The 18,852-nt window shown below is 47.9% G+C and overlaps 7 protein-coding genes; 5 read left to right on the forward strand and 2 right to left on the reverse strand.

Annotated features, from left to right (window-relative positions):
- Window positions 1-1,574: 1,574 nt before the first annotated feature.
- On the forward strand, window positions 1,575-2,170 carry FFUJ_14357 (uncharacterized protein; the record flags this gene model as incomplete). XM_023578420.1 has 2 exons in its annotated part: window positions 1,575-1,716; window positions 1,782-2,170. The coding sequence occupies 2 exons, from the start codon at window positions 1,575-1,577 to the stop codon at window positions 2,168-2,170; spliced, it is 531 nt and encodes a 176-aa protein (XP_023431232.1).
- A 111-nt stretch (window positions 2,171-2,281) lies between these two features.
- FFUJ_14356 (toxD-like protein) lies at window positions 2,282-3,454 on the reverse strand (the record flags this gene model as incomplete). XM_023578421.1 has 3 exons in its annotated part: window positions 2,282-2,944; window positions 2,997-3,126; window positions 3,180-3,454. The coding sequence occupies 3 exons, from the start codon at window positions 3,452-3,454 to the stop codon at window positions 2,282-2,284; spliced, it is 1,068 nt and encodes a 355-aa protein (XP_023431233.1).
- A 714-nt stretch (window positions 3,455-4,168) lies between these two features.
- On the forward strand, window positions 4,169-5,198 carry FFUJ_14355 (related to multifunctional beta-oxidation protein; the record flags this gene model as incomplete). XM_023578422.1 has 3 exons in its annotated part: window positions 4,169-4,288; window positions 4,340-4,388; window positions 4,438-5,198. The coding sequence occupies 3 exons, from the start codon at window positions 4,169-4,171 to the stop codon at window positions 5,196-5,198; spliced, it is 930 nt and encodes a 309-aa protein (XP_023431234.1).
- Window positions 5,199-6,795: 1,597 nt separating this feature from the next.
- FFUJ_14354 (uncharacterized protein) lies at window positions 6,796-8,315 on the reverse strand (the record flags this gene model as incomplete). XM_023578423.1 has 2 exons in its annotated part: window positions 6,796-7,399; window positions 7,450-8,315. 2 exons carry the CDS (start codon window positions 8,313-8,315, stop codon window positions 6,796-6,798), a joined length of 1,470 nt encoding a protein of 489 aa, XP_023431235.1.
- A 1,131-nt stretch (window positions 8,316-9,446) lies between these two features.
- Window positions 9,447-11,447, forward strand: FFUJ_14353 (related to pisatin demethylase cytochrome P450; the record flags this gene model as incomplete). XM_023578424.1 has 7 exons in its annotated part: window positions 9,447-9,792; window positions 9,921-10,103; window positions 10,158-10,492; window positions 10,546-10,670; window positions 10,723-11,018; window positions 11,086-11,187; window positions 11,251-11,447. 7 exons carry the CDS (start codon window positions 9,447-9,449, stop codon window positions 11,445-11,447), a joined length of 1,584 nt encoding a protein of 527 aa, XP_023431236.1.
- Window positions 11,448-11,852: 405 nt separating this feature from the next.
- Window positions 11,853-13,467, forward strand: FFUJ_14352 (uncharacterized protein; the record flags this gene model as incomplete). XM_023578425.1 has 2 exons in its annotated part: window positions 11,853-12,662; window positions 12,715-13,467. The coding sequence occupies 2 exons, from the start codon at window positions 11,853-11,855 to the stop codon at window positions 13,465-13,467; spliced, it is 1,563 nt and encodes a 520-aa protein (XP_023431237.1).
- A 1,457-nt stretch (window positions 13,468-14,924) lies between these two features.
- On the forward strand, window positions 14,925-17,106 carry FFUJ_14351 (probable flavoprotein involved in K+ transport; the record flags this gene model as incomplete). XM_023578426.1 has 5 exons in its annotated part: window positions 14,925-15,353; window positions 15,419-15,666; window positions 15,716-15,864; window positions 15,916-16,250; window positions 16,297-17,106. 5 exons carry the CDS (start codon window positions 14,925-14,927, stop codon window positions 17,104-17,106), a joined length of 1,971 nt encoding a protein of 656 aa, XP_023431238.1.
- Window positions 17,107-18,852: the final 1,746 nt, after the last annotated feature.

Consider the following 18,852-nt stretch of genomic DNA (forward strand, 5'->3'; position numbering starts at 1 on the left):
GTATCTAAGCTATTTACCTCACTTAGTTCATTTTACGTTTCAGGTATAATCATTCTAATCATCTTTACTTGGTCTGCTAGTAATGTCTCTGAAAATGAGGGCTGTGTTTTTCTATGCGTCAGCAATATGTGCATGCTTGCAGAGGCTGATGGAAACGAACGATCATTGGTATAGAACCGAATACCAAAAGTTATATACTCATCTCCTAGAGGGTCAACCTATTTACCATGGACCGGTATCAAAATATGCATTCCATCCAGCATTGCGCGCCACTCATCACTATACGGGAAGTCTTGGCTTTTAATACCTCGGGGACTCAGGAAGATGGGTCCCTGTGACGCAGCCCCAGCGATAGTCTTGGAGAAACCTGCGTGCCATAAGGAAATCAGCGCGCAAGTCTCAGCCGAGGACTTGAGGCTCTGCGCGATCCGAAGATGCACCATTCCGCGATCGCCAGAGATTTCGCGGTTGAAAAGCGAGTAACTATACTAGCAGCGAGGAGAAATGTCCAGTTTCTCCCTGAGGGAAGATGGAGAGATACTCTGACATGCCTCGCAGGTATTTGGCGCTTGGAGAGACTTAGCGGAATAGCCATAACTGGCGGGTGTTTTCCCCCCCCGAGGAACTTAACCATATTGTTTGTTGCTGTGGTGGCGATTCACAATGTGTGTGAAGAGGACGGGAGGAAAAGAAAAGTATATATTGAATCAGCACACACATACGTATGGTGTTGGGAAGTCGGGCATCAATCAACCACAGAAACACCGACGCCACAGCTCTCGTAGAGCAATTCTAGCTCCAGCTCAGCTACCACCTGACCATATTCAAGGATCAGCAACTGATACAACTTTCCGACGGCACGACGCACGGGGCTTTTATGATACGTCGTCGTTAGGAGCCGAGCTACCCTCTGGTCCTGCTTTCCCGCTGTTCAGAAAACTTTCAGGAACTATAATACAAGTAGCCAAGTCGGTGCGTCAATCCCACACTGAATTACCTGCCCATCACAATTCAAGGGCCATCTACAACCCTGAATAGTTAAATCTTGCGAAAAGATGTACAGCTCCTGTCGACTCATAAGTTGGTACCCTTCTGGTCCCCGCAGGGGACCTCGACAATTGTATATGATCGCCCAAGCTCAGCCCGCCTCAGTCCCAACTCCAGGTCCTTCAGCTCAACCTCAGCACCGACTTAGGTTAGAGCGGTAGGAGCTCGATTCTAGAAATGTAAATGGTTTCTGGCGTGCTTAAGTGTTGTCTCCGAGTTACTTGGCATTAATTCAAGCCTCGCTGTAATGTGGCTGATCGTGGCGCGCAGATCGTTTGATCGTTTGAGTTTTACCCCGGATTTGAGTTCGATCTACGCATTAGTGTAGAGCCATGTGTTTATTCCAAGACCATGGCCAAGGAAATGGAGAATGCGACGTGCAATATTTAAGAAACCAATCCTCCATTCCTTTGCTTCCCGTTTCCATCAGACTCTCTATCACTCTGTACCGTCAATGTTCAAACATGGGTCAGTACGAGTTTTTAATACCGGACCGATACGTCCGCGAAGTTCACGGTGAAGTCGACATGAACACCGCCAGTATATTCTGGGGCTTTTCTCTGGGCGTCGCGGTGTTTTCGGTTGCCAAAGCATCGGAGCAGAGCTGGAGGGCATGGAAGAGTCGGCGACGTGTCACCTCTTATGTCGCTATGGTCTGGGCGGTTTGGTGTAAGTCTCTCCCTTGCTTTAATAGCAGCCACTAACGAGCTCAAGTTACCTCTCATTCCACCCAGTCTGCTATCTCCTAAAATTGCAAATTGAAATGAAAATGGCCGAACTCATCACCAAGATTGTCCGGTCATCAGGCGCAACAGGCAAAGACAACTCCCACCAGTCCAGTGCCCACCATGCAAGAAGCATGGCAACGAATACCATAACCAAGCCGTCGGCCACCCATTCCCATCCAGGTGTCCATGGAACGATTCCCGGAAACAACACAACCCATATCGAGGCTGGTGACCGCGATAGCTCTATGGAGATTGAAATTCAAGAGCGCATGAGTATGAGTCAAAGTGGGATCGTGAGAACAGTTGAGACGGCGGTTACGACTTCACCTGCTCAGATTCACGATTATCATCGTTCAGATAGCATAACGAGCTCAACGGCAGGATTGGCCTTTTAGTAGAAGCGCTAGTCACTAGTATTCTTTAATATCTAATCCGTTAACTCACTTTACGTCAATGCTATCGAGATCGCCAAAGATCAACACTCAAAACCCAAAGATTAATAATCCTCACTCCCGCGTATACACAAGCTTCCCGCCACTTACCCTGCCCTCCCTCATGTCGACCAGTCCCTTCAAAATTCCCTCCAAGCCACTCCCTCCTCGATTTAGAAAGACACGCGGCGGCTTGATCAGCCCCTCTTCGAGGAACTTCTCAGCCAGCTCGACAAACTTCTTCTGGAATGCAAAGTCTGCTGGTACAGCCTCGTAATACTTATTCTCGTACATCCACGGATTACCCGTGGCTGAGTATGCCAGGATAGATTCGGTGATGACGTGGGGGTTAAGGCGTTTGACTTCGTGTTCAGGGCCGGGGTTCAGGGAGATGTAAGTTGCAGAAGGGGACTTTTGGAGGATTGCTGCGGACGTGGCGATGCTGGTGGAGTTGGGATGTGTGTCGAAGACGTGGAGAAGAGGACCGCCTGATAGTCTGAGTATGTCGTTGACGAGAGTTTCGGACTTGTAGTCAAGGACGTGATCGGCACCCAGAGACTTGACATAATCCGCGTTATTGGGTGACGAAGTTGTAATCACCGTGGCGCCAGCAAGCTTTGCAAATTGGATTGCTGATATCCCCATGGCTGTACTGCCACCATAGATGAAGACAGGAAAGGGCTCCTTTGATGGGTCATCTGGAAGAGGAAGATGCAAATGCTGGTATAAGCCAACGCCCTGTCAAAATTATCATTAGCATTAGCCATCAACCTGTAGAGACCCAGTGTACCATAGTGACGAGTGCAACGCCCTGAGTGGCAGCATCTTGGTCACTCATGTTATCCGGGATCTTCATCTGAATATCCCCCTTGACGTGAATCAAGTGCGCAAAAGCACCATCATGCTTCCGCAGAATATTCCTAGAATTAGGTCAATACAGGCCATACACCAATATCACAAAGGCTTTGCATACTGCCCGACGACACCACCAGAAATGCGATCCCCAACTTTAAAGTCCCTCTCCACTCCAGATCCAACTTCTACAACAACACCTGCATAATCTGTTCCAACAACAGCACCAGCACAGCTCTCATCACCTTCTAGGCCAAGGTGGTAAGCATCGTCTGGGTTGATAGCCCATGCGGTGGGTTTGACTCTGATATAACCGGGCTCAAGTGCTGGCACAGGAATGTCCTGAACCTCAGCATGGCCCGGGCTGATATTAACGAGAGCTTTTGTAGTGGCCATGATGTGTCTAGTACCGAAATGCTGTGTTGTTGATAGAGACACTGAGTTCTTGGTCTGCATATAAGTACAGTTCCAGGTTGAGGATTACGTGATGTGATACGATATGCCTGACTAATTGTCGTATCACAGCATATGTCAGCCGTCAAGTCGCAACGTTATGCTGATCTGCTTATCAATAGTCATACCTCCTTAACTGATCAGCTCATGTTGGAGGAACTGCAGAACTGCATTAGAAGGCTCTTTTGCAAAATGAACTAAGAACCTACAGTCATGAGTCCATCAGCTAAATTAGGGTGTAGATTGTATTATTTCTCTTTAAAGAATTTAATATTATTTACATTATATAAAAAGAAAATAAATAAGTAAGCCAAGAGATATACTTATATGTTATATAAATAATAAAATATACACTAATTATATTTTTCCTTTCCTTAATAAATAAAGCGGATATAAACTCTACTTAATCCTTTTTTTCAGTAGCTTGTTGGTTAGAATATCTCTCCCCCTCTACCCTGCAAGCCTCGGTTTGTTTTACTTGGCCACCAATCAAGTCCGGGGTATTAAGACTGGGCCACCTTCCCCACACCCCGCAAACCTCGGTTGATTTCACTTTGCTACTAATTAAGTCTGGGATATATAGTCCACCTCTCCTCTTTATTGACTCCTCAATCATTCTTCCACATACTCACACACACAACCCCCAAATCACTCATTATGTCAGGTCCCGGTGTTGGCTTTGAGTACCCGCCTGTCAAGGTTACGTGGCTGCAGCGCGATGTTCTCCTCTTCGCCAATACCATCGGCGCTACCGTTGATGAGCTGCACTTCCTCTACGTTCGTTGTGATCCTGTTTAGAAATTTTGAACTCGTACTGACAAGATACAGGAGTTTCATCCGAAATTCGCCGTATTCCCTACTTACCCCGTCATCCTTCGTAAGTCCCGCTCCTCCAACCTTTCCCCGCAATCATTGACCCATCACAGCCTTCAAGAAGGATTCTCAGGAAGTAGTCGACTACTACAAGGAAAGCAAAGCTGTTCAGATCCCCGGTGTCCCCAAGCTCGACTACACACGCGTTGTTGACGGCCAGCGGAAGATTGAATTCCTAAAGCCTCTACCAACCACTTCTGCCGGCCGCAATTTCGAAACGCGCCAGAAGGTCGTCGGCGTCTACGACAAGGGTCGCCCTGGCACTGTCCTCGAGACGCAGACTGACCTTGTCGACGTAGATTCTGGTGAGGTGCACGCCCGCGTTACCAGCAGCGGCTTCTTCATCGGCCAGGGCAACTGGGGAGGGCCCAAGGGTCCAGCTACGGAGAACTATCCTCCACCGAAAGACAAGGCCCCTGATGCTACGATTGAGGTGCAGACTAGCGCTGAGTCGGCGATGTTGTACAGGCTGAATGGAGATTACAACCCGTTGCATGCTGATCCTGAGCCTGGGAAGAAGATGGGTTTCGGAGGAACAATTATGCATGGGCTGTATTCGTGGAACTCGACGGCTCATGCGCTCTTGAAGGAGCTGGGTGGTGGGGACCCTGCCAACATTAAGGAGTATCAGGCGAGGTTTGCCAGTCCCGTGAGGCCAGGCGACAAATTGGTTACGCAGGCGTGGATTATGGGAGCCAACCAAGACGGTTGGTCCGAGGTGAGATTTGCTACGCAAGTCGCCGGTGGCAAGGTTGTTTTGAGTAATGGGCTGGCCTTAATCAAGGTTATTGGCCAGGGTAAGAGTAAACTGTGAATAGTCTTGATATAGAAATCTTCACTAATCAACCCGCCCTTATCTCTTTGATTCGAGTAAAGTATAGAACGAAGAGATACATTACAAGCGTACTTGTCTCCTATCTATACTGAACTTTGAAACCTTGGAAGTTATCTTCAAGAGCACTGTAGCAAGTCCTTCGATACAAAGGGAAACCATCCATAAAAGCCGAGGGCTCAACCATCTTGCCAGGAATATTAGATCCGTCATACCACGATCTCGTATCACTAATAAGACTGTTGCTATGTGTACGACAAAGTTCCTCGGTCCACCTCTTCTCTGCCTCCAGTGTGGGCTCAATCGACTCGATCCCTTCTTCCCGTATCTTGACCATGGCCTTGAAAATCCAGCCAGCCTGCAGTTCGATGCAACTCGGCCTATTAGAAGCAGTAGGTCCATGGACAGCAAAAAATCTGGTACATAAGGCTCTGAAGCCAGTCGCTAGTAATAGAAATTTCGAAGTTACGACACCGCCATCATCTGTGCCTATCTTCCATAGTGTGAGATCAAGGATGTATTTTGCCAAGATGACCTTATTAAAAAGTCTATCCTTTCTGATTCCCATAACCTTATCAATGTGATCAAAATATCAACATATCTCATCACGACAGACAATTCTCTTAAACCATGTCCAGCTCTAGCGACGAAACGGTAAGCATAGATCACTGGTATGACGTTTTACAGGGACTCACGTTCCAAACTTCACGAAATGGAAGTTCATACAGTGTCATATTGGTGTCAACCCTTGCTCCAGGATAACTGTGTGCCGCCAAGTACCCCCGAAGTCACTACCTGCTTCAAAAGTCCTGCATTGAAAATCATTGACGGAGAGTATGGAGGAGCTGGATGCCACCAGAGCCAGCTCCACGATGATTACCTCACAGTTGAGCATAGTGTTGTGGATAAGAGTCTGACGCGTGATGTGGAATTTTTTAACATAACCATATGTTGCGAGCGTGTATATGCCTATCGGATCAACTTCGGACGATCAATTGAAACGGTCATACAAATTCGACGTTATTGCGATCTTGTCACTAAAGCACGTTCGCTGCCCACTGCCGGGCTTCACTTCAGATCAATCAGCAATCCCCATGTGTAGATCAAGCCTGCTGCGACATAAGTTTTTCCGGGTTTAGGTCACGGCCCCTTTGTCCGATAAACTCAAAAACGTAAGATAATCTGCAGTAAAAATCACGGTTATAACGGATCGGTCGAGGTGGTAACAGAATTTGGCATGGTTCACCATGGAAATGGAACCTCACTGATTATGAGGCCCTTCTGGTGTGAGTAGCGTTCAATGCGGGTTGTCAGCGGCAGGGGTTTAATTGGCTGGTTCCGACACTTCGAGAGTGGCTATGGGAAGCGGCGTTTGATCCTTGATCACGTCGACAGGCGAAAGCTTGCAGCGAAGGCCTGATATTTGTTCGTATTCTGCCGGTTCGTTTCATTCAAGTACATCAAGCTCTAGAATGGTTTGGAATACACGCAGTGTGATAGGTGAAAATGATATATCGTAATGCTGCCATGTCATGTAACGCTGTGCTTTCGGCACTCATCTGTCCCAATCAGGTAGTGACTAATCCCATTCCAGCTCACCCATCCGCGAATAACGATGATCATTACTGCCTAGGCAGCCGATGACATCCTCAGCCGTCGTTGCAACCCGCAGAATAGTAGCATCCTCTGTGCCAACAAACCCTGCCTGTGCAGCCTGACAAACCCAGTCCATTAAACCCTTGTAAAATCCGCATACGTCAAACACACAGATTCCACATTGATGAATACCAAGCTGGTACCAAGTCGTTGTCTCGAGGAGTTCCTCCAAGGTACCGTATCCCCCACTGAGAGCTACAAAGCCGCTCCCTGGAGCGCCACCAATGACTGCCTCGATCATGAGTCTCTTGCGTGTATGCATGTCTTTGACGACAGTCCTGTTCCCGAACTTTGAAGGGTCGGCCCTTTTCTTAGTGAGTCTTTCTTCGTACTTGGCGAGTGCAACGGGAATGATGCCCTGGACGGCACTTGGTCCAGAGAGTTGCACCAGAGTGCTGGCAATGGCGCCCATGATCCCAGTTGTTCCGCCGCCGTAGACGAGTTTGTAGCTATGTTGGTGTAGAGCAAACGCAAGCCTTTTAGCCGCATCGATGTGACCCGGATCATTCCCCGGAGAAGATCCGCCACTAGCGCAGGTTAGCTTAATGTCAGTAAGTAGGAGAGAAGGGAGATCTACAATAGACCAACGACTCGAAACTTGGGGCTAGAGTTTAGTGTTCCATTGGTGGAGACTTTGATCGTTCGCAAACTGTAGCACAGGTCGTTGAGCATTGAGATAGCAGGTATCTGGACATCTGACATCCACGAAGCATTGTCAGTGACAGGGAGGCTCATGCATACGACGCCGGCTTGGTGCAGAAAAGGGTTGAGGATAGAACGAATCCACTCGAGTTGATGGAAGCCGTACTGCAGAGTGTTTGCATTCATCAGTGCGAGACCCCTCTGGAATGACGACTGACGGGCGTTGCATGACGACTCTGCCTCGAGATAGGGATAGAACTCTTGATACCCAATGGCCTTCCATACTCCCTTATGGAAGCATGCGTTGTCATCGAGGAGACTCTGCTGCAGGTCTCTCAACTCCTCTAGTTCGGCCAGAAGACCCCTCTCGAGCATCTCGCTGGCTCTGACTTGGATGGACTGCCAGTATGTTGACTGACGCGGGATCAGAGTTGCAGCCACGAACCGATACTGCCGCTTCAGTGCCTCGTGCAGCAAAGGTATCGCGAGAGAAGTCGAACCGCCGACAAGAATGGGGAGTTTTCCTCGATTTGTGATATCTTCCATCTTGTCAGCAGCTTGGGCCACAAAGTCATTGGGCTCCTCATCAGCCTCGAGGTAGTCAATCAGATGATGAGGAACATCAGCTATCTCATGAGCAGTAGGCTTAGCTGTGATAATGCTTCCCGCTTTGTAGCACTGTAGACTGTCGACGGAGATAACCTCGCTCGGAAAGGCTTTTGCAATGGCGACCCCCAGTTTGGTCTTCCCCGAGGCGGTAGGGCCAAAGATAGCGATGCAGAGCTTTTGATTGGATTGCATGACTGCGAAATTCAAACGATGATAGGAAAATGCTGGGTGGTGAGCTGATAAGCAGACCACGAAAGAAGCAAAACAGATTTCCTTTGTGTTTAAATAGTCTACGCCTAGTTCATACAGTCTGGTTAATTACGCATCTCTTGCAGAAGTGAAAACGCTCATAATGAAGTTTGTACCGATACTCTCGTTCCGGTCCGAGACCCGATAGGAAATACAGATACTCTTCTTGTCACAGCATTCCGGGGTAAGCACGGAGTACTTCCGTAAACCATCATATGCATAACACCGAATAGGGAAAGTTTGTCACGGCTTCATAAGCCGGCTAACAGGGGTATGCGCAATTAAGATTTGACGAGGTCGATCAGAGAAAAGATGGACAGGGGTCTTGATAGCAATGCATGTCAGTGTCGGTATATCGATCGGAATGGGCTTCCGTGCTCAACTGCCGTTATTTGTATATCGTCTGAGGGCAACTTGAGCCTATGGATGCCACGCCTCTTTGATGAAGGCATGAGGATGAGTTGGTCAAGTTCCAATATGATTTGCTCTTATTCACTCTCTATACCGCTTACGTCTAAACATTGAGTTCTCTGACATGGATTCGAGGCCAGGAAATTGGTAGGTTGTAATGACATGAAGTGACACTGGAGTAACCGAGAGTAAGAGGCAGGTCAACTTGGAAATATGAACTTAAAATGCCGAAGTTCCTTGATATCATGCTATGTCAGATGAAGTCCGTCACCAGTCTTGATTTCATCCCTGTTGCTTTGTTTCACCATCTCGTTCCTCGCTTACAGAAGGTAGATCTAGCCCGATCTATACCATCGCATCAAACTAGCTCCCGATTTGTTCCTACGGGGGACGAATCAGCCGCCCTGAGTAGTAATACCTTAGACGTCAGACCAGTGTGCTCGGGTCTCTCATCTATTCTGCACTTCTGCCATCTTCCAAGGAACAGGCCTACTTTTCGAAATGCTGATGAACCCACCGGAAAGGACTGCTTGATCGCGCAGTCAGTGCTCTTATCCATCGGAATCCTATGATTCCGGAATCCAACAAGTCTTCTATAATTTCCCCGTTGTTCTTATCCCAAGTCCTTCCGACGTTGTTCGCGATCTCATACTGACCCCGAAAATGTATCCCACTTCACTGGCCATCGGAACGGGGTTATTATCCGGAACACTTGCCCACGTTCTAATATTTCGAAAGGGGGAATGGGATCTTTACACTATCAAGATACTACAAGGAATTCTCATAGTCTTTGGTCTCCTAGCACTGAGCTTTAAGAGGCTGGGAACTACTGAGGCTGGGTCTCCGTACAGCTTCTTGGAGTCCATCATAGCATCCATATACATGGTTTCGTTTATGCTCACAGGGACCTTTTCCAGCATATTCCTTTACCGCATCAGCTTCTTTCACCGCCTGTACAAGATTCCGGGTCCTTTCATGGCCAGAGTCTCCAACCTTTGTCTTACGAAACGTTCCGTTGCTCGCTTTCAGCTATACAGAGAGATTCAGGACCTTCATAGGAAATATGGGGATATTGTGCGCGTTGGCAAGTGACAACGTCCTCACCACCTACCTTTGGTGCTAATCTAATATTTATAGGACCCTCGGCACTGTCCATCCTCGATGCCAAGGTCTTCCATGCAATACACTCCAACAATTCTCCCTGCAGTAAGGGACCTTGGTATAACATCGAACAGCCGGCTATCTCTCTCCACATGTCGCGGGACAAGAACGATCACTCTCGTAGGCGACGAGCCTGGGACAGGGCGTTTAGCTCAAAGGGTAATTTCCGGAAAGCCACCGTCAAGCGTGAAGAAGACTGACCAGCTTACATAGCTCTCCGTGATTACGAGCCCCGCGTGGTCAAATACACCAGCCAGCTACTCGATCGAATGGAAGCGACCCAAGACATGCCTGTCGACATTGCAAAGTGGTTCAAGTTTTACAGCTTCGATACCATGGGTGATTTAGCCTTTGGTCAGAGCTTCAATATGCTAACAGGTGGCGTTAAGCATCCGTTCATGGCGCTGGTTGAGTCGCACATGGTGATGGCTGGGACCTTCAGTCAACTGATTTGGTTGTTTCCTTTGCTCAGAGCTCTACCGTTCCTTGGTCGGGAAGATGCCATCTTCCAGAAATGGCTTGAGAATCAAGTTCGCCATCAAGAACAGGTATGTCACGACGGTGTTTAGCCTTCGGGGCAAAGGCTAATGCGATGATGTAGAACAAGCCAGACCTTCCGAATATTTTCTCGTGGCTCCTTGAAGATTACAAAACCCAGCTATATCCCAAAGAGCAAGACTGGTTAAACTTGCAAGCTGATATGCAGCTTATAGCTGTTGCTGGAAGGTGAGGCGATTTCCTCTAGGTGACAGAGTCTGTCGGCTAATCCTGTATTCAGTGATACCACTTCTGTAACACTTACTTGCCTGTTTTACTTGTTGGCTACCAACAGAGATGTGTGCATGCAGCTCCAAGAGGAGATCGACAACCTGTTTTCCAGCTCTTCACACCTTAATCACTCGAGCTTTGCCAAGTTGACATACCTCCAAGCTTGTATTGACGAGACACTGCGACTCTTTCCTCCAGTGCCCTCTGGATTGCAGCGTATGACACCTCCAGAAGGGCTACGAGTCGGTGACATCTTCATTCCCGGGGATACCATAGTGACTGTTCCATCCTATACACTATATCGAGGTATGCAGCACCATATAATGAGTAAACTACCGTTCGATGTACCTTGTCAAATTAACCTGGCTAATAGATGAACGATACTTCACCGCTCCTGATGACTTCGTCCCAGAGCGCTGGACGACAAGACCAGAGATGGTGAAGAACGATTCAGTATTTGCACCATTCTCAGTTGGTAGGTCTTGACCATCCACAAAATAATATTTCTTTGATCCTTGAGGCTAAAAACATTATTCAGGTCGTTATGCATGTGTGGGTAAACAATTAGGTCTTATGGAAGTTGGCTATGCTGCGTGTATGATCTTACATCGCTTTGACATCTGCCTTTCTGGTGAGGGGACTACAAGCAAGTCCGCGTTTCTGAAGGGTCTGAGAGACCATTTTACACTAGATGCGCCTCGGCTTAATGTTGTACTTACAGCTAGGAAGCGCTGAGCTGTTTTACCCATCTAGCCTTGTTTTCTCAACAATTCTTTGATTGCGATAAATAGAACTATCACACTGATTTCCATGAATTTATATTATATAATACTACTTGGCCAACGTGTCTTGTGGGTACTCTTCGTATAGCAATTCATTACAGGTTAACTTGCTGTAACAAGGACAGGGATCATTGAAAAAACAAACTTGACTTGTTTAAGATTAGACCCATACGTCCAGGCCACTAACCCACCAATCTCGCTTCTCGGAGACCCCTAAATTTTACACCGTCACATTTCAACATCACCATCTACTGCCCAACAGAGCCAGCACCTCCGTACTTTGTTCTTGATCAGTAGTTTACATTCAATATCCAACTATACTATGTACTCCTTCAGCTGTCAAATCTGCGGCGTCGACATGGCCACCGCCCGCATCCGCACTCCAGATGAGCCACCTAGCGCAGCTTGGAACTTGGAGGGTGCCGACTACGTCGGCTTCCGTAAATGGCCGCATCAAGATGAGTTCGAGGACAGAGATAGTCCACAATGCGCAACAGAGGATCGGGGTCCAACTAGACCTCCAGAAATTAACGCATGGCCGGACCAGGATGATGAGGACGACCCAAATTGGACGCCAGATGCACAGATTTCCAGTGATGAAGAGCCTCTGGAGTATGATTCCGGATGGGAGACTGAGAGCGACGGTATCGAACCTGATGTCTCATATATGTCTGGTGAGGAGGACAGCGACTATTCAAATGCTGCGCCTGACCAGTACCCTCTTGCGGATCTTTATGAAACCACATTTCCTGATCGTTTACCGCACGGCACATGGCACAACGGTCTAGCCTACTACACAGGTGATCGCCAACAGTCGCAGAAATGGTCTCTACTAAGCCCCGACGATTCGAATGTCCCCCCAGAACACATCACATCACCCTCATGTCAAAGTCTGCAAGGTATCAACGGCCATGTCCTCAGCGTTGCACAAATGAAGAACTGTCGGAATATTCGATATCTCGTCCCCAAGTCGTCAAGCTGGAAAGCTGATTCCAGCGATCAACTTCTCGAGGCAAGCCGTGATAACTTGTTCTACGTATCTGGAGAGTCAAACGGCTCAAATATGATTGAGAGTCGAAATTTCAGAGGAACTCATTCGTTTTACCCACCACGACATGGATTGAAGGAAATAAGCACAAGCTGGGTGTATGTTAGCGAAGGTTGCATGGTAAGCTTATTTAATGGGCTTTGGTGGTAATAGTTGCTAACAGGTATGCCAGGAGCTTGAAGAGTTGCTGGTACCACTTCCAGTACATTCATATTGTCTCGATATATATGCGAAAACCTCAATGCGCCGCCTGGGATATGTTGATTTGAATGGATTGTGGCACTGGCGTGAGATGCGAAACATGCCAGCTTCATACGGCCTTGAAGATCGTATTCCAGAACGTATACGGAAACAGACACACTTGGCAGAACTGCAACGAGCCCGCACGCAGTGGGACTTCCCTTGGCTCCATATCCCTGGCGATGAGTGGCTTGTCGCAAACCCTGTTGAGATCCCCGGTATATCTCGAGTATTCGAGTCATGCATGGAAGACCTGGAAATCAAGAGGCACAACCAGCACACGACAGGGTTCTTGGCCCTGCCCGCTGAGGTTATCCAACATACTCTGTCGTATCTTGACATAACTGACGTCGACAACGTGGCCAAGACGTGCAGGGCGATATTCACGCTTGTGCAGCCAATATTCAGAGAAAGTGTACTGAAAGACATGCCTTGGCTTTGGGAGGTTCTTGAGAATAATGAATATCCTGCATCTCGTGACTGCCTACCGACATGGGATCCTCTTTGTCCTTTGGGTATACCACCACCTGTACTCCCCATCGGCTTAGAGCCTGAAGAAGAAGAGGAGGATCGATGGGCACTAATTCTCTCTGAGGAGCCTGAGATGGAACAAGCCCGTAATGTGACCAAGGCCGCTAACCGTCAGCGCCGGGGGAGATTATTGCACCGTATCATGAGAAGCTGAAGACCTTGCTCAAGGATTGGCACAGCTTTCGCAGACACGTGGAGGCTTGGATACGTGGAAAAGGCGAGCGGCGTGATATGAATTGGAGGCGAGTATGGCTCCTGTTCAGCCCTACGACGAGCCCGTTGCCAGGGATTAGAAACAGGGCAAGGATCTGGGAGGATTGTCAGAGTATTATGGACTTTGTTGCTTTGGCTCGTGAGGGAGGGGATATGGTAGAAAGGCATAAGGAGTTGAAGGCCAAGATATCAGAGCTGATTGATGAGAGCTCATATAGGTTGCCTGATACAGACCCAGATGTTCCTAGTTGGCTGCAAGCATATTAGTATCAGTTCAATTAGATTTCACAAATAGTTAGCGCAGAAGGAGACTATAGAGACATCAGAATTCCCTGTATATCGTGACACAACAAATACATTAGTCTAACAATCTTTTAGCCATCATCACGGCCCTTGTGGTCAGTCTCTCCCTTCAAGGCGAAAGCATGTTAGAGACTCAGGTTTAATGAAATATGGAGATGACACTCCAAGTCTTGAAAGATATCATATTCCAGATATGGCCAGGATCATTTTGAAGCACCAGAGATGAACGGGCACTCCCCTATCTCGACCACCCAAATACGGAAAGATTCGTCATACCAGACAGTAAGCTTGTCAGATTATGTAGCAGAGTATGAGCTGCACTACAGCAGTCATGATATCTCATGAATGGTCGTCAATGATGCGGCGCCCGTAGAATCTGCATGAAGCGGCCAGACAGTATCTCTGAACTTACAGATGGGTGCGCACCAAGTTGTAAGCTGTATATGTAGTACCTCAATAGTTCTGTGGAGTCGTGAGGCCCAACTCTCTGATAAGCAGCCGAATATGCATATACATGCACCAATAGACGGTGCTGTGATGTGCTTCGTCGGGGGGTCATGCAGGGTACATCGGGCTCCAATATGCTCGTCACCTTGTCCGATGAAAACTCTTTTGCAAGCCATATCGTCCGGGCAATGCCAGCACGAAATCATTCTTGTGGTAAATAATGCTTTATGATAAAGCCAGGCTCAAAAATAGCAGTTCAAGAACCAGTCTAAAAATAGCTGATTGGCACCTGTTTGTTGGTGGCTTTCACACGTTACACCAGCCGTTGGCAACCAACAGCACTGATATCTCCAGCCCTATCGCGGTTCGACAACTTCTTCGGTTGGTTCCGGGCTTCGGACCCCGGGCAGGCAGACGCGTCACCGGTTTGATGCAAGCTGCATGAGGAATTGGTTGGTTGGTCTGGGAGAGAGCAAACATGCATTGGAATGCATATAAGGCTGCCCGTCGTTACATCGTCTCTGGCCATACCGTATAATCGTCCACTTTTATACTCTCCGCTGGACCAGTCTTACATTATCGATAGATCGCATCCCCGCAATTCGTATTAGTATTTCGCCAACTTTACAAACTTCGTATTGTCAGAAAATGGAAGCTAGTAAGTCAATTGCCCCGATAGTCACACTCTCTGACGATGACCTAAAAGACAGTGTTTTTGAGCCCTATCCCCCAGCCGCAAGTCTGCTCCAGCTCTTCGACGAACGGCCTATCCCTGTCCTTCCACCGAAGATCGTCGGAAAGATATCCTTCGAAGACGTCGATCCATCAGACCAAGCCACGGTCGTTGTCAAGGCATTCCACGATGCTCTGAGAGAAAACGATGTCCAAGCTCTTCAAGACTGCTTCTTCGCTGATCAAGCCTACTGGAAAGATGCATTGGCATTTACTCATCATTTGCGAACTTTTTATACTCCTTCGGTCATAGTCGCCAATTTGTTAGAAACGAACAAAATGAGAGGTTTCTCTATGAGATGGAACATGGAGAGCGTGATTTTTGTCGCTGCGACACCTGTACTGGTACGTTTGAAAAGAATCAATTTTATTCTTGAGTACAAGACTAATATTGCCTTTTTCTACTCTAGCAATTCATTGACGTCGCGTTGTCGTTTAGAACGGTATCGCCCGCAGCTTCATGCAGTGCAAGAATCGTACTCCTCCCGGTCGAGAGCGACCAGGGTAAGCTTGAGTGGAGGATCTGGATTCTGAGCACCAAACTTGAGAACCTCGATGTTCATCCAGAAGACGAATCTCTACTTCAAGCACCCGGTCGCAACCTGAATGGTATGGCAGATATTGATACCGACGTCTTCATTATTGGTGGCGGCAACGCGTCAGTCAATTAATCGTGCCAACTTCTTCTCTGACTAACGGTTCTGTAGCGCTGCAGCTCTCGCCGCTCGGCTCAAGACCTTTGGTGTCGAGAGTATCATGGCTGAACGGAATGCCCGTGTTGGCGATAACTGGGCCAAACGCTACGACTACATGAAGTTTCACGTGCCAACTTCATTCTGCGACATGCCGTACATGAGTGAGCTAAACAGGGCCTCCATAGAGACGGGGATACAGCTAACACGTACAGGCTACCCAGAGGAACTCCGGGGCCTTCACCGTCTGAGCAAGGATGAACTGGCCAATCACCTGGCACAGTATGTCGCGTCATTTAATCTCAACGCCATTACGTCGACAACGATTCAGTCGACGGTTTACGATAGGTCAAGTGAGAAATGGACAATTGAACTGCAAACTCCTACTGGAGCGATTACAGTAACTGCTAAGCAACTAGTCCAAGCAACGGGTGTTTCCTCGCAAAAGCCGTATGTTCCCACTATTGCAAGTTCAGAGGTCTACAAAGGGATCAACATCCACTCGTCGGATTACAAAAACGCAAGAGCACTTTTCGAACAAGGCGTCAAGGTTGGTGGACAAGCTTTGCCACAGTCATACAGTCTAACATATACAGTCCGTCCTCATCATAGGATCAGCAAACACGGCTTTCGATATCCTCGGCGACTGCCATGCAGCTGGTCTCGAACCAACAATGGTCGTGCGATCGCCAACATACATCTGCCCGTTCGAGTATATCTGCAACGACGTCAGTCTAGGCGCGTACAACTTTGACGTCGCACGCGGCGACAGAATGTTTCTCATGCTTCCATCCGCGGTGGAAGGTCAACTTGCGCGAAACCTCTTCAGAATGCTCGCGTCCAAAGAGCCAGATCGCTATACTGCTCTTAGACGAGCTGGATTTCCTGTACTCGATAGTACAGACCCTAAGCAAGCGCTCTTTTCTAATCTGATTGAGAGAGCTGGTGGGCACTACATTGATGTCGGTGGAACTGACATTGTAGCCCAGGGCAAAGCCAGCGTCAAAGCAGGAGTCGAACCAATCGCGTTTACTGAGAGCGGTCTTCAGTTCTCGGATGGAAGCTCGGCCGCCGCGGATGCCGTGATTTGGTGTACCGGTTTCGCAGATCGTGACGTTCGGTCCGTAGTCGCTGAGATTCTGGGAGGTGAAAAGCACACAGCCAGTGAGGAAAAGATCCTTGGGCCTCGTGAAATTGCTGATCGTCTCGACGCAACGTGGGGGATTGACGCTGAGGGCGAAATACGAGGAATGTGGAAGCGACACCTGAGACTGGACAATTACTGGGTCATGGGAGGTTATACGCAGCAACATCGGTGGCACTCGCGGACGTTGGCTTTGCAGATCAAGGCTGCTCTGGAGGGGATTCTTCCTCCGGCTTATCGGGAGACTCTTGGGAGAGATTAGCTGTTAGCTCGGATAGCCCCCGACTTCCGAGGTGGTGATTATTGATCAGGTCCGACCGCGTCCTTGAGAATCTTCTGCTCATCTGAATGGTCTACAAGGCTTTGTCTGCTGATATTCCGGTAGTCCTATAGTCCACGAATAGGGATTTATGATCCCCTGCATCAATATATTTGTCTTTGGGGTCTGTCATCCTCCTTGGTGGACATCCAATACGGCAAACACGTTGCATTGCAGCTTCGGACATAAACTTTCGGCAGTCTGGACGACTGGAAGAAAAGTACTGCAAGTAATGTGAGACATTACCGTCTTGTTTCGCTTCTACACCTTGGCACGGAGTTGGAAAACTCGCCATATCGATCTTCAGAATTATAACCAAATAATGCATTCAAACATCACCAACTTCGCCTAACCTCCACTTATTCTGCGTTCTCGTCTCGATTTACGCCGAGAACAGCGAGCGAAACACCCGACTCCCCGAAGATCCATGTCTCCACCCGTAAACCATCGATCGATTGAATAACACGTCCGGGACAAGACGGTAAATTCCGTGAGTGTGCGGATGGCTAGCCAAGTCCAGTCAGCGTGAACAAGGGATGATGTTATGGCGTGTTTCAAGCTTGGGGGCTAATTTGTCCATAATTCTCGGTCTATGGGTCTACCACGTCGCCCCGACAAGTCAAGAACAGGCCTCTACTTTTGATGAGGGGCGCAGATTGATTAGATGAGAGGTCGTATAGAAGAGGCACAGCAATGGATATCTTGCCTTCTGGGGTCTAATCACTACTATGTGCCGTGGAGCTTGTCATGTTGCCTGCGTCAGCAGCCCATCAGTATGGATGTTATTATTGGGGTTCATCAACACAGTCAATCTCATGGGGCGTGGGTTCTTGGGCAATTGTTCCGTAAAGTGTGACATGCAATTACGGCCTGTTGAAGTGAACCGGAGGAAAGAATTATATACTTTTAGTAATAATATTCCATGGAAAAGCATAAGTTAAATTGAATAGTTACGTAATTCCTATATTCTCCCTCTGTACTACATGACTTCTTAGACATTGCTTAGAAAATTCCATCAACCTTCTAATTATGACTGGCTCTAGGGTAACGGTCATAACCAAACTATTAAGAGCTCAGCTCCTAACGACCATTGCCAATTGACCCACGCAGCACCACTTTTCTCAATCCCGTCGGCAAAGGAAAAGCTTAGAATTTTGTTCTGTTCTGTGGAGATAAAATAGTGACATGCCCTCGTAAATCGAAAGGCCGAAATATGGGCTGCCACCACAAAATCCATAGTGAAATATGGAGTCATCACCAAACAACTGCCTATTATACCCACGGATATCGGAACTCGGAATGAATAAACAAGCCGAGTGCTTCAGATTTCCCATTCAAGCCTCTGGAGCAATTCACCTGGCAGACAGACCCCTTAATTTGTAGCACGCGCACAGACTAGCAGCTGAATACGATGTCTGCGTTTCAGTTATGGTATATGGAATCTAAAAAGCTTAGCCCGCTTCACAAACAAGAGCCACAATTGTCTGTCACTGCCAATGAAGCTTGTTTTTAAGCATTAAAAATTAAAGGGAGTTAAACTCAAGTTACATGGGCAGCGTAAAATTGGTGTATCGTATCCTGACCACTGTTGGGCTAGCCATGTCCGAAAAAAAAAGAATATCCACCTGTCATGATTCCACTCTAATTTCCGGCGAACGAGAACTGGGGTTAGCTCCTGTTCCTTTTCAG

This window comes from Fusarium fujikuroi, chromosome FFUJ_chr05, assembly GCF_900079805.1.
Source record: "Fusarium fujikuroi IMI 58289 draft genome, chromosome FFUJ_chr05".
NCBI lineage: Eukaryota > Fungi > Ascomycota > Sordariomycetes > Hypocreales > Nectriaceae > Fusarium > Fusarium fujikuroi.